The sequence below is a fragment of the Phoca vitulina genome, unplaced genomic scaffold (assembly GCF_004348235.1).
Source record: "Phoca vitulina isolate PV1807 unplaced genomic scaffold, GSC_HSeal_1.0 scaffold11, whole genome shotgun sequence".
NCBI lineage: Eukaryota > Metazoa > Chordata > Mammalia > Carnivora > Phocidae > Phoca > Phoca vitulina.
Window position 1 is genome coordinate 27,135,568 of NW_022589714.1, and position 14,845 is coordinate 27,150,412.

Genomic DNA, 14,845 nt, shown 5'->3' on the forward strand with positions numbered 1-14,845 from the left:
GGAATTTACTTCATTGTGCTGATCACTTTCCTTAGCTATGTTTAACATATAATCAGAAATATCAGAACCCACAATCAAACCTCTTTATTTTCTGCCCCTCCCATGCATCTTCCTAAATATTAAAAAAAAAACAAAACACAACTCTTATATTTGGTATCTTTACACAAACTCTGCAATGTCATTACACTGCAGCAAAAAGTCTCTCATTATATTTTTCAAGGAAATGGTTAGAGTCAATGATTCACATTGAATTCTCTACATCACAAAATCAGACATTTGTGTCAGTAAAAGCCTCAGCCTTAGCAGGAGATACTGATAAGGAGAAAAATACTTGCAGGTAGCTTATTTTAACCTTTCTGGACCTCTGCTCCCTCATCTATGAAATGGGACAATCTAACACATCCTACCTCAAAGTGTTGCAAAGAGAATTAAATAACATGTGGAAGTTATTCTTTAAACATGTTTTTAAACGTCTTCAAACATTACAAATATAAAAAGTAGCTAGCATTAGTGGCTGGCACATTATAGCCTTCAATAAAGATTAGTTCCCTTTTGGGGAGTCTGGGTGGCTCAGTCAGTTAAGCATCTGACTCTTGATTTTGGCTCAGGTCATGATCTCAGGGTTGTGAGATGGAGTCCTGCCTTGCCTCGGTTCGGCGCTGGGCATGGAGTCTGCTTAAGATTTTCTCTCTCCCTCTGCCCCTCCTCGGAGCCTCCCTCTCTTAAAAAAAAAAAAAAAAGTTCCCTTTCTTTTATTTTTACATTTTTTTTAAAGTAAGTTCCACACCCAAAGTGGAGGCCAACATGGAGCCCAACGCAAGGTCTAAAATCATGACCCGGAGAGCAAGGCCTGAGCTGAAATCAAGTCAGATGCTTAACCAACTGAGCCACCCAGGTGCACCCCCGCCCTTCTCTTCTTTAAAACATTCAAAGATTTTATTTATTTGAGAGAGAGAGGGTGCGAGAGTGTGCGGGGTGGGGTGGGAGGGGGTAGGAACAAAAGGGAAGGAGCAGAGGGGGAGGGAGAGGGACAAGCAGATTCTGCACTTAGTACAGAACCAACTTGGGGCTGGATCCCATGATCCTGAGATTATGACCTGAGCCAAAACCAGGGGTTAGCAGCTCAACCAACTGAGCCACTCGGGTGCCCCTCTTCTTTAAAACACTTAAGTGACAAGTTATAACCGCATTTTTGGAATATGACTCAAGTTAGAATCAACATATATTTGTGAATAAAATGTAAAAGGTCCAAAAGAAGAGAAAGTCTACCTGGCTCCTCTGATTAGAATTACTAGAAAGGATCCATGCATCTTGGCAAGTTTTAAAACAGTGAGGAGTACACTATAAAACAGAACTGATAAAGGATAAGGGGGCCAAAGGTGTCAATTAAGGACAAATTAGTAAATGTTTTAAAATATCTCTACAGGGATTTATATTTATACATTTATCCTGTGCTGGAATCCTGATGCTTAGAAGGAGAGAGATTTTTATAGGGCAAAAGCCATGACATTTTCAAATCTCAAACTTAAGTCTATAGGCTTACTTTGCTGCAAAAAGTAAATGACTTACCCTAAGTCAGAGATCTAAAAAAGTACCAGTAGTAAAGCTACTTAGCTGTTCCCTCCATGCCAAGCTAAAAAGTAATACCTTATGGCCAACTGGCTGGACATTCATATCATTCATATCAGCCACTCTGAATACCTTTATTTTTACTGAGATAAACACCACCTGAAAAAAACCTTCCATTAACTGAAAAACTGGCAAAGACTAAAAATAAGATATCACATAATCACTGATTCTCATGACACTATTCAACAGATTCTTCCTTGTTTATACAGGAAGCTCCAGTCTAATATCACTTTCTGGTCCTACTAATGGAAAATTTCTGAAAAGTTAGAAAGAAATAAGAGGTTCAAACTTTTACCATTTGTCTATGCTATGATGGAGACTTAAAAAAACTGAAAAATCAGCAGACTGTCTCTAAATCAATGATTAATATGAGAACTTCTCACTGGATGTTACTTACAGTATGAACTGCTGTCATATCCTAAGGAGACTTTTGTGGTATGGTTGGTAACTAGGAGCCTTGAGACCACAAATCCCCTGAAGTTGCATGTGATATTATATATACATGTTCATTTTTGAGGAAAGAAGCATTGAAAGCTTTTGTCAGATTCTCAAAAAGGTCCACTGATTCCCACCCCAAAACCACACTGCCTTAAGAAACTGTCTAGCTGTCAAATCTGAAGATAGGAACACTGTGCTAATAAGCTAGAAGGAAGGAGTTATCCTGGCATTCTTAGAGTAACCAAAAGTACCTAAAGGCCCAAGAAGAATTATAGTATTTGTGGACATTGAGAAATCTTCTAAGTCCCAACATGTATCAAATATCATTTTTAAACAAATACTATTATTCTACTATTTACAAAGCCATTTGTTAGGAAAGGTGATAGAATAAAGTTATCCAAGGACTGTTCTTTGATTTTCTCATTACAAAGTTCACTACTAGGCAATCTGATGTCTTTAAGTCTTCCATAAAAAAAAAAAATTGTCTTAAACTGAATCTGAACATACTGTGATTCAGTATAACTTATTTTTTTGAATTTTAGAATTAAGTTACAAAAGCATCTTCAAATCTAGGTCTAACTGAAACATCATGATTTAAGGACTATACATATCTCTGGCCACTTAGTTTTAATAATTCTCATTGCTTTTAAAATGTAGTGGCTAGGGGCGCCTGGGTGGCTCAGTCGTTAAGCGTCTGCCTTTGGCTCAGGTCATGATCCCAGGGTCCTGGGATCGAGCCCCGCATCGAGCTCCCTGCTCCGCGGGAAGCCTGCTTCTCCCTCTCCCACTCCCCCTGCTTGTGTTCCCTCTCTCGCTGTCTCTGTCAAATAAATAAATAAAATCTTTAAAAAAAATAAAAAATTAAAAAATTAAAAAATAAAATGTAGTGGCTATAGCACATAAAAGATGCTCAACATCACTAATCATTAGGGAAATGGAAATGAAAACCACAATGAGATACCACTTCACACCCATTAGGATGGCTATCAACAAAAACAAACAAACAAAACCTAGAAAATAAATGTTAACAAAGATGTAGAAAAACTGGAACCCTTGTATACTCTTGGTAGGGATGTAAAATGATATAGTTGCTATGGAAAACAGTACAGAAATATCTCAAAAAATTAAAAACAGAACTAGCTTATGATCCAGCTATTCCACTTCTGGGTACATACTCAAAAGAAATAAAAGCAAGGTCTTGAAGAGATATTTATACATCTGTGTTCATAGCAGCATTACTCACAATAGTTAAAAACATGGATTCAATGCAAGTATCCATTGATGGATAAATGGATAAGCAAAATAAAGTCTACACATACAATGGAATATTGTTCAGCCTTAAAAAGGAAGGGAATTCTGACCTTTGCTATAACCCAGATGAAACTTGAGGACATTATGCTAAGTGAAACAGGCGAGGCACAAAAAGACAAATGCTGTATGATTTCACTTATATGAAGTATTTAGTCAAAATACTATAGAATGGTGTTTTCCAGGGGTTGGGAAGTTTTCACAGTGACAATTACAAAAGAGATGTTCCCCAAAGCAGCAGCATAGGAAAAGGAGAAAAAGGGTCGGCCTTGGGTGGCAAAGATAAAAATTTAAGTACTTTACAGGATATTAAGTAGATGTTGTTAAGGACTGGGGACAGGATGGCAAAAGAATAAAAGAAAAAGATTAAAAAAAAAAAAGCAGCAACTAAAGATAAGAAAAGCAAATGGATGAAAACAAAAATTACAGAATAGGAAGATAAAATTCAGTACTAAGGCATGACATAAATATGTAAAACAGAGTCGATTTTCCTTTAAAGAGCAGTTGGGCTAGTAGATTAATGATTCCTAACTTTGCAGAAGTAAATTCATCCACTGTAATTCAGTGATGAGAGCAAAATTCTTCAGAATGGGTTTTCAATCAAGATGTGGCTCCAAACACGCTGAAAGAAAAAAATAGCTAGGAGGAGAGTTGGAAAACTTAGGGCATATAGTAAAAATGCCAAAAATAGTTTTTCATTGAGGTCATACATCAGTATCTTCAAATCTTAGTCATGGCTGCAAACCATTAGGATATTTAAAAATTTGTTCTTTTCTTCTACCATATTTCAGAAATTACGAAAAAAAACTCATCTGAATCCCTAGAATTGCATCCTTTCTTAAATACTTCTTAGTGAAACTGAACATCAGCACACCCTTTCACTGAACAATATCAGAAAGTCAGAGAAAACGTGTAAATCCTGGGAATAGGACAGGAGGTACCGACCTCTTCCAAGTAATTAAAGATCTCTCAGGGCTTCATTTTTGTCCCTGTCAACCTCTTAAAATTGTCTTTTTTTTTTTTTTTCCATATTATTTATTGCTTTCTGGTTTAACCTATAAGCAATTAGCTTTCTGAAAAAGTGAAGATAAATTTGGTATTTTAGAAACAGTGAAAATCTGGATTCTGAGCTTTGCAAAATTGCACTAACATATTTCAAATCATGAATATATATTTTATATACATGAATACAGATTTTATCTAATAGATCAGAAAAGGCTCCAGAAAATTCTAAAACACTAAAGAATGAGAGAAAAGTAAAAAATAAGAAATATAGAAGTATGAGAACACGATGCTCTAGTGAGCAGCCAACAGTTCACTAGTGGACAGCAGTTTATTGGTTTCTCTCAGCAGTGAAGTCTCCTCCTCTTGGGCGGTTTGCACTGTGACTGCAGCTGCGTACCTTTGGTGGTATCAGATATGCTATTTAACAAGGCACACATCATATCTCCCTCTAAATGGTGAGGGTTTAGTATATGTGCTGGCCTCTGAGTCTTCTTAAATTGATTCTCTAGCTCCAGAAAACCTTGATCTCCTGAGAGGATGGTGAAAGGAATTTGCTTGGGTAGTTGTTCATCTAGACGGCCAGCCTAAGTTGGAACAAAATGCATATGTTGATAGAAATCAGTACTTGAGGTTTAAATTAAGTTACATCTATTTCAGAATGAACACATACCTAGAAAGGTGTATTTATTTAAGATTTTATTACTTTTAATTTTTTAAAAAGATTTTATTTATTTATTTGACAGAGAGAGACAGCGAGAGAGGGAACACAAGCAGGGGGAGTGGGAGAGGGAGAAGCAGGCTTCCCGCCGAGCAGGGAGCCCGATGCGGGGCTCGATCCCACATGACCTGAGCCGAAGGCGGCCGCTTAACCGACTGAACCACCCAAGCGCCCCATGATTTTATTACTTTTTAAAATGAATCTCTATACCCAACGTGGGGCTTGAACTCAACCTTGAGATCAAGAGTTGCATGCTCCACTGACCGAGCCAGCCAAGCACCCCTAGAAAGATATATTTAGCTTGTTTTCTAGCTCCCACCAAAGTATGATATAAAGATCTCCTTCAGAAATAAAATATACCATATTTAATCAGATGTAAAATGCCATCAATTATCAGATATTTTATGTGCCACCAAGAAAGAAAAAAAAAAAAAGCCAAAAGAAGTACATAAAGCTGGAATGCTATAAGGGCTACATACTTAATCTAAGGGTAATACGTAAGAAATAAATCTGCCATAGAGAGAGCGTAAGCAAGGTAATTTGCATAACTCAATCTTAGCACTGAATAAATGGAAAAGGAAATGTCTTATGGTTTAAAATGTAAGCAGCAGCCAACAAGTTTGCAGAGAGGGACAGTACCTGGCTGGCTTAGTCGGTAGAGCATGTGACTCTTGGTCTTGGGAGTCATGGGTTCGAGCCCCATGCTGGGTGCAGAGATTACTTAAATAAATAAAAAACTTAAGGGGTGCCTCGGTGGCTCAGTTGGTTAAGGGTCCAACTCTTAATTTTGGCTCAGGTCATGACCTCAGGGTTGTGAGATGGAGCCCTGTGTCAGGCTTCACACTGGGCATGGAGCCTGCTTAAGATTCTCTCTCCTGCCCTCTCCCCCTTGCCCCTCCCCTCTTTCTAAATAAATAAATAAATAAATAAACTTTAAAAAAACACACACAGAAATACCTAAAAAACAAATTTGCAGAGTAAATTCATGCTATCAGTGTGATACATAAATCCTTAAGCAGAGAATTTAATTTAAAATGGGTCTCAAGATTGGTAGCTTCTCTAGGTGACTGGCAGAGAAGCAAATGCAAATCCCATCTAGACCAATGGTGATTGTTAAGGTGCCCCCCAATTTCAGAGGTGTTAAAATGTCAAAGTATCTTAGCATACATCAAGTACAATGTCATCTCTTGACCGTTATTCTATAAATAGTTAAGGGTCTACAATGAGTAGCTGACAGTCTGCTAGGATTTGGGGAAAAAGGCAGTAAATAAGTATGATATGGGCCCTTGCCCTCATTAGTCATAAGTAGAACCCAATGCAGAAGGTTTTATACAAAAATACAGCACTGAAGCATGCTCTATAGGTGTCATTATGATCCAAGTGGAAAGGAAATTGCAAATGGGTCCTAGATTCATGTTAGATTTTTAATAAAACACTCACTCACATGCATACATATGGCAAAATCAGCAGCATCTTTCCTTTTACTACAACGAGGATGAAGGAAGAAGCATCCAATCCTATTCAGGTAATTATAGATCTTACAGTTGAGTGGAGGCTTCCAATTGGTGTTTCCTCCTATTATTTTTAGAAAAGGCATAAATGATAGTCAAACAGAAAAAAAAAAAAAAGAAAAGAACACTAGATACAACTGAAAGCTCAAACATGAAAAAACACTATTAGAGAAAAATTTTTCTAGAGGGTAGGTACTAGATTAGAATGCAGAATTCAATTCTAGTATGGGTATCACCATTTTGTTGCTTTACAAAATCTTGGCAAAATAGGCCGACTTCCTTCAATCTGCCTATTCATCTGGAAACACAGAGGTATGTTAGTGAGAATCAAAAGTAATGTGTGTGATAAGACTCTGAATGGTATACTTCTATAAAACCATATTAGTGGTTTTTTTCACAAATATGTCAAGGCTACTCAGTGGATAGAAATTACGGGCAATCAGCAAAGCTAAATTTACTAAAAGACTGTACTGGATAACTTTATCCAGGTCAGTACATTTCTATCTTAAATCCAATCCTCCTCTTTTTATGTTGTTCCCTATCAAACATGAAGTTTATTGGATGTTCACTATACTAACCTTCTGTAAATCAAAGAAGTCTCTCTCCCTGTTTGGTCAATGGTTTGTAAAGAGATATTTAGATGAATACAGTAAGGATGAACTGAAGAGGCAGTTGTGGCATGTTGAAAATCATACTAGTTCTGTAGCCATGAGGCCCAACCAAGTTCAAAAGCTAACTCTACTATTTATTAGTTTTATACTTTGGAAAAAAAATAAACTCAGCATACTTTCTTATATTTTAAAAAGGAGATAAATATAATAATCAGTAAACATGAATTAATACCAAGCATAGTACCTGGCAAACTGCAGGTGTTGAATAAAGGTTTTTTCAATATGTATCTAAAGATCCACAAACTTTAGGTCACCAAAGAGAGTTAATATTTACCACACAGAAATGTAAAGAGAAAAATATTCTAGCAGAGTAGCTATAATGCAAAGTGACAATATTCTAATTATGTTTGTATGTTCTAATCAAGAAGGTTCAAGAGCAGTCCTTTTAACGTGACACATATTCTAATGGAAAAAAGAGGAGAGGGTATCATTTCAAATGTTTTCCTTATCAACCATACCTTGAAAACCCCAAATAAATGTTCCTTGGTTAAGATGCCCTGGCAGATGACCAAAAAAGTTTGACCAGTTATCAAAGTCTACAAAGACTATATGAGTCATGGTTCGCAGATAATCCAAATCTGGAAGCTCAACAACTTCTTCATCTGAGAAGAGAGAAACATTAACCTGAATTTGGTTAAGAATTAGCTAAAAACATTTTAATTGCTCAAGTTTAAAAGATATTAGAGACTATACAAAAATGTTAATTTTAAATATTATTAATTTCTAAACCTTTTCATGAAGTCCAAACTTGTACATGACACGGTATACTAACACCAAATAAAAAATATTCTGAACATTTCAAAAATTTCATTATTCTTTCTATATATACATGCCACTGACCCTAAAGCCTGCCTTTCTTTTTCTAATTTTTTTTTTAAAAGACATATTTATTCAGCATCATGATGAGGGTATCACATTTAGCAATCAACAGCATAGGTGTTAAAAAAAAATCTGTATTAAAATCCTTTGTTGGAATGCTTTTTTCCATAGAAGAGAAACTAAAACAATCTGTTATATTAGTCACAAATACAGTGCTCGAGATTTTTTGCCCATACACATGAGTATTGTCTCAAACATGTCTTCTTTGTAGCAGCTAGGCCCTGCCACCACTGTTTGGTTGAGTTCACAAATCCGTTGTAACATGCAGCTTCCCTGTCACTTCTCTGGCTCTTCTCTCCTGCTAAACTTCGTTTCCTGGCAGTAATTAAAACTTTCTGCCACCGCTATGCCACTGCTGCTGCTGGAACTGCCATAGCCATGTTGGTTTTGTGGTTTGGAAAAGTACTGGCCTCCACCACCACAGGGGCCAGAGAGTCTGCCTCCAAAATTTCCTTCTTTCATGGGTCCAGAATTTCAAGATTGATTGGTTGTAATTGCCAAAATCATTACAGCTTCCACTACCTCCAAAACTGCTCCCATCATTACCAAATCCATTATAGCTAAGGATTTCTTTAAAAGTAATTTATACAAGGAATTTTTTAAAAAATAATGTACTGGAGGGATGCCTGGGCGGCTCAGTGGGTTAAGCGTCTGCCTTCGGCTCAGGTCATGATCCTGAGTCCTGGGGTAGAGTCCCTCATTGGGCTCCTTGCTCGGAAGGGAGCCTGCTTCTCCCTCTGCCTGCAGCTTCCCCTGCTTGTGCTGCTCACTCTCTGTCTCTCTGACAAATAAATAAAATCTTTAAAAAGAAATAATGTACTGGAGAAACTAGAAGACCAAATTTTGAGGCTAAATAACCAAAATCTTGTACCATCCATCAAAATAAAATTTCAAGGTTATCTGTTAAGAACTTCTCCCACCAGAAGTTTCTTTTCCCAATCTAGACTGATTTATTAGTAACCTGTCAGCTATGTTAAAAACCCTAGAGAGCATGGGCGCCTGGGTGGCTCAGTTGGTTAAGCAACTGCCTTCGGCTCAGGTCATGATCCTGGAGTCCCGGGATCGAGTCCCACATCGGGCTCCCTGCTCGGCAGGGAGTCTGCTTCTCCCTCTGACCCTCCTCCCTCTCATGCTCTCTGTCTCTCATTCTCTCTCTCTCAAATAAATAAATAAAATCTTAAAAAAAAACAAAAAAACCCTAGAGAGCAGAAATGAAATAACCTACAACCCTGCTACCATAAAGTGGTGCATAAGAGGTCCTGGTAGCACACCAGCACCTCCCACCATAAACACATCTTTTCTTGGTTCTCTTAGATTCTTTCCTCTTCCACCATTTTCCAACTCTTGTTCTCCATCCCTCTCATTTCTTTCATACTTTTCTATAATGATAAGGCCTTGAAGTTTCTAGTGGTTAGCAATGTAAACCTTAATATTTTAAACTATTTTTAAAATGACTAGGTTTTACTCTACCTAATAGAGACTCCTTCAAATATACTACTGTCATCTCCTCCCCATTTCCAAGCCACCCATCTTCTTTTATCTTTTCTTAAAATTCTTAGTAATTGTAGGGGTCCCTGGCTAGCTCAGTCGGTGGAGTATGTGACTTGATCTCCGGGTCGTGAGTTTGAGCCCCATGTTAGGTGTAGAAATTACTTAAAAAATTTTTTTTTTAATTCTTAGTTAACTGTAGATTTAGATACTACAATCATCTACCAAACACAGACCAACATAAATTCCCAAAAACTAATCGGAAAAACAAAAGAAAAGCACAAGAGAATATAAAAACAGTGTGATCACTGCTTTACTGTTTGAAGTAGAGCTGAATGGGTCAGTAGCAGGTCATGTAATCATTTCTTACATAAAACACGCCATGACTAAAGATGATACTGAGATCTACACATGCTATAGAGCAAGGCTGCATAAACTCAATAGTTCACAAAAATAGTTTATAAAAAAATTTTAGGGGCACCTGCGTGGCACAGTTCATTAAACGTCCAACTCTTGGCTTCGGCTCAGGTCATGATCTCAGGGTCATGAGATCAAGCCCTGAGTCGGGCTCTGTGTTCAGTGTGGAGTTTGCTTGAGTTTCTCTTTCTCTCTCTCCCTGTGCCCCTCCCGCTCATGCGTAAGCTTTCTCTCTAAAACAAATAAATCTTTAAAAAAACATTTTAGCCAAAATTTTCATATATCCTCCCTGTCCCCACTATATATTGTATAATTTACCAAAATCTAATATTTATTTAAAAGAATATACACTTAAAATTATACTTCTAAATGAAATAAAAACATTGTACCCTTCTAGACTTACTCAGTCTTATCACATGGTGCAAGAAGTCAAGTCTAGAGTAATTACAAAGGAATCTATACCTCAGTTTTCTCCCTGGTTTCTTGCTACCACTTGTAACTTCTTTTTTTTTTTTTAAAGATTTCATTTATTTGAGAGAGAGAGACAGAACACAAGCAGGGGGAGTGGCAGGCAGAGGGAAAGGGAGAAGCAGGCTCCTCACTGAGCAGTGAGCCCGATGCAAAGCCTGATCCCAGTCCACTGGGATCATGACCTGAGCCAAAGGCAGACACCCAACCCACTGAGCCACCCAGGAGCCCCTGTAACTCTACTTCTAATTGCCATTTTAACTCTAAGTAATAGTTTTGCTTCCAAGAAAATCATAACAAAAATATACAAATTCTGAAGTGATCTTTAAGACTTCTCATACTTATAAAATTAGGCCAAAATATGAGGATGTGGAGGAAAAGGAACCCTTCCTTATACACTGCTGGTGGGAATGCAAACTGGTACAGCCACTGTGGAAAACAATATGGAGGTTCCTTGAAAAATTAAAAAGAGAATTACCATATAATCCAGTAATTCTACTCCTGGATAGTTACCCAAAGAATATGAAAATACTAATTCAAAAAGATATACGCATCCCTTTGTTAAATGCAGCATTATTTACAATAGTCAAATTATGGACACAACCCAAGTGTCCACTGATAAATGGATAAAGATGACATGGCATGTATGTGCATTTTATATATTTATATATATATATATATATAAACAAAATATTACTCAGCCATAAAAAGGAATGAAATCTTGCCATTTGCAACAACATGGATGGATCTAGAGGGTATAATGCCAGAAAGACAAATACCATAGGATTTCACTCATGTGGAATTTAATAAATAAAGGGAAAAAAAGACAAAAAACCAGATTCTTAAATATAGAGAACTGGTGATTACCAGATGGAAGTTGGATGGGGGGATGGATGAAATAGGTGAAGGGCTTAAGAGTACACTTTATCATAACGAGCACTGACTACTATATAGAATTGGTGAATCACTAATATTGTACACCTGAAAACTAATACGTTAACTACACTGGAACAAAAAAAAAATTTTTTTTTTTTTTAAAGATTTTATTTATTTATTTGATAGAGATAGAGAGAGGGAGAGCACAAGCAGGGGGAATGGCAGGCAGAGGGAGAGGAAGAGGCAGGCTCCCCACTGAGGAAGGAGCCCGACGTGGGGCTCGATCCCAGGACTCTGGGATCATGACCTGAGCCGAAGGCAGCCGCTTAACTGACTGAGCCACCCAGGCGCCCCTAAAAAAAATTTTTTTAATAAAAAAAGATTCAGCCAACAACAACAAAAGAATAAAGTCAAAATAGAAACAAAAAGAGTTCACTTGATTTATCTTTTTAATGAACCTAAATCTAAATGATAAGAATCTAAATGTTCAGGATAACTTTCAAATCTGACTTTCAGAAAGACTATCAATTTCCATCATCTCTCAAAATTCCCATGCTTTCTGTAAAAGAAAATGTTATCTTAAACACATTGTTAAAAGCTAATATAGACTCGGGGCACCTGGGTGGCTCAGTTGTTAAGCGTCTGCCTTTGGCTAGGGTAATGGTCCCAGGGTCCTCAGATCTAGCCCCGCATCGGGCTCCCTGGTCAGCAGGAAGCCTGCTTCTCCCTCTCCCACTCCCCACTGCTTGTGTTCCCTCTCTCGCTGTCTCTCTGTCAAATAAATAAAATCTTAAAAAAAAAAAGCTAATATATACTCTTCGTCCCCTTAAGTTTAGAGTAGTTGAATATTTAAATATTAATATTTATTAGTGTTTAGGAATATACATCCCTAAAAAGTGTACACACTAATTAACTGATCATCCTACCATGTTTCTTACTTCAAAACTGAGTCATTATTAGCTTTCACAAAAATGTCTACAATACACGTATGTTTCTCTATCAGCATATGAAATTTGCACAGACATTAGAATTGAAAAGCCATACCTATATTCTGACAGCCTTGGTCATTCTCAGCTCCTTTCTCCACGTCTGAATTTTTTGGATGGCTTACTGTCTGTTTCAGTTTTCTCTCCGTACGTGAGGCACTGGCAGCAAACTTGTATAGGCTTGTTTTCTCAGATCCAAAATGAGCCACACTGGGTTTCCGTAAAAAGCAATGTTTCCTATGGAAGTGCTGCTGAGCACTCTCAGGATCATGAAATGCTTTAGTGCAGGTGCCACACTTGATCACATACTGTTGCTCCTCTTCCTCCTCACTGTTTTCTTCTCTGTGCACTTGATGGATATGAGTGTTAATGTCGGTTACGCTCTGTGCTGTTGCTGAACACAAGCTGCAGCGAAACCACAGTTTACCTTTATCCAACATGGTGTGGAGACATCTACTATAATCTTCCTTTCTGTTGACTTTACAGATGTAACTCTCACGGCAACCACAGGTTAACAAGTTACTAGTCTCTATTACTGGAAAATCATTCTCAGTTTTAATTGAAGTTTCAGTTTTTTCAGGCACAAACACATAATCTATGCTGTGGTGCTCCTTATAATGACTTAAAAATGCTTCTTCCACATTAAAGATAAGATCACAAAGCCCACAGAAGTACTTAACCTTTATTTCATTGTTATGCTCATCTTGGCAATGGCGGTATAGTGTTTCTACCTTGTGAAAAGTCTTTTTGCAATGAGCACAGCTGTATCTATGAAACTGGTGACTTGCTAAAGACATGCAATGCTGTTTTACACATTCTTGGGAATCAAACATATCTTCACAAATTCGGCATTGCCATTTACCCCTTGGAGGACTGTTTGCTGGAGAATGATCAATAATAGTAATAGTTGAAGAAGGAGTCTCAGCAGTCACATTACTCACCAGTGTTGTAGAAGATGAAGGCAAAGTTTCACCTTCTACCTCATCTGTCTCATAAAAATATCTGTGTCCATTATGAAATTCAGTCACGTGTGCCATGATAGTCTCTTTTCTCGTTAACTCCTTTTTGCATGTCCGACACCAGAAAAGAAAGTTATTTAAATGTGCTCCTCCATGAATTCGGCTCATGTGTAAACGGATGACCCCTGAATCTTCACACACCTTTCCACAGACCACACACTTATAACACATTGTGTTTGCTGAGAAAACATGCTTTTCCACTGCGTCTTCACTTGGGAATCGTTGATGACATTCACAAAACCAAGTTTTTACAACTGACTTTTCTTTCTGAACACAAACTATACCTTCATGGCTTCTACCTTCTAAATTCATCTTCTTTTTTGGAACAGTGGTGCAATCTTGTGAGCTAGATTCTCGAACAGACATAGTTCTTTTAAGTGATGAAAATTTTGATTGATCTAGTAATAGATGCAAGTCAGAAGGAGGTTTGTTCCCTTCACTGCTGTGGCAATAAAGTAAGACTGATTCTTCCATTGAGGTAATGACTCGGACTTTGTGCCCTGAATTCTGCTTGTGATTTCGGGTACTGGTTTCATCCATAAAGACTTGCTTGCAATTTGGACAATAACCTCTTAATACGAATTTTTCTGCAACTTGGGCAATGCTCTTCTCAGCTATAGCTACAGGACCAGCATTTCGACAACGAACTCTAAATTGGATAAAAAAAAATAAACTCTTTCGTAAGTACTTTCTAAATACAGTAACTCTGCTTTTTCATAGGAATTATAAACAATGTACACATAAAATACTGAAAGATATTTTTCAATAAAAATGCAGATAATAGAATAATTTCATCTCAAAATACCTGAGTATTACCTACATTTTGTCTGTTTCTAATCCATATGCAGAATAGTAAAACTAAAATCAAGATTAAAAAATTCATACAAGTATTTGGAAAATGAATCCCTAACTCTTTAGAAGTTAAACAACAAATTTCTAATAAATCTATGGGTCAAAGAACAAATTAAAAGGGAAAAGGTAAAATATTTTTAAATGAATGAAAATGAAAACAGCTTATCAAAATCTGAAGGTAAAGCCATGCTTAGAGGAAAATTTATAACTTTAAATGTTTATATAGAAAAAGAAGCTCCAAAGGCAATTTAAGCTGCTACCTTAAGCTAGAAAAGGATAAGCAAATTAAATCCAAAGTTTAAAGAGCAGAAATCAACAAAGTAAAAAATGGGCAAACAATAGAGAATCATCAGTAAAGTCAAATTCTGGTTGTTTTTAAAGATGAACAAAAATCTATTTGAGACAGATTGTAAAAATAAATATAAAAGCTAAAAATAAACTTAAAAAAAAAAAGCTGAATTTCATAAAAAATGAAGTAAACAAAATATATTCCTGAAGCAAGAATAAGCAAAGGATTCTCAGACAGGACAGAGAAAACAACCATGAAAAGAAAACTACTAAATTACACTTAAGGAGATTA

General features: G+C 36.9%; 1 protein-coding gene across 2 annotated transcripts in view; it reads right to left on the reverse strand.

The window, feature by feature from the left end:
* Positions 1 to 14,845, reverse strand: part of ZNF451 (zinc finger protein 451) — a 95,764-nt gene that overhangs the window by 16,328 nt on the left and 64,591 nt on the right. For both annotated transcript variants that reach the window (XM_032409582.1, XM_032409581.1), the window contains exons 10-13: positions 12,453 to 14,062; positions 7,739 to 7,882; positions 6,543 to 6,673; positions 4,778 to 4,964 (exon numbers count right to left, since the gene is read on the reverse strand). In XM_032409582.1, coding sequence (XP_032265473.1) covers positions 4,778 to 4,964; positions 6,543 to 6,673; positions 7,739 to 7,882; positions 12,453 to 14,062 — 2,072 coding nt within the window. The remainder of the gene's footprint in view (positions 1 to 4,777; positions 4,965 to 6,542; positions 6,674 to 7,738; positions 7,883 to 12,452; positions 14,063 to 14,845) is intronic.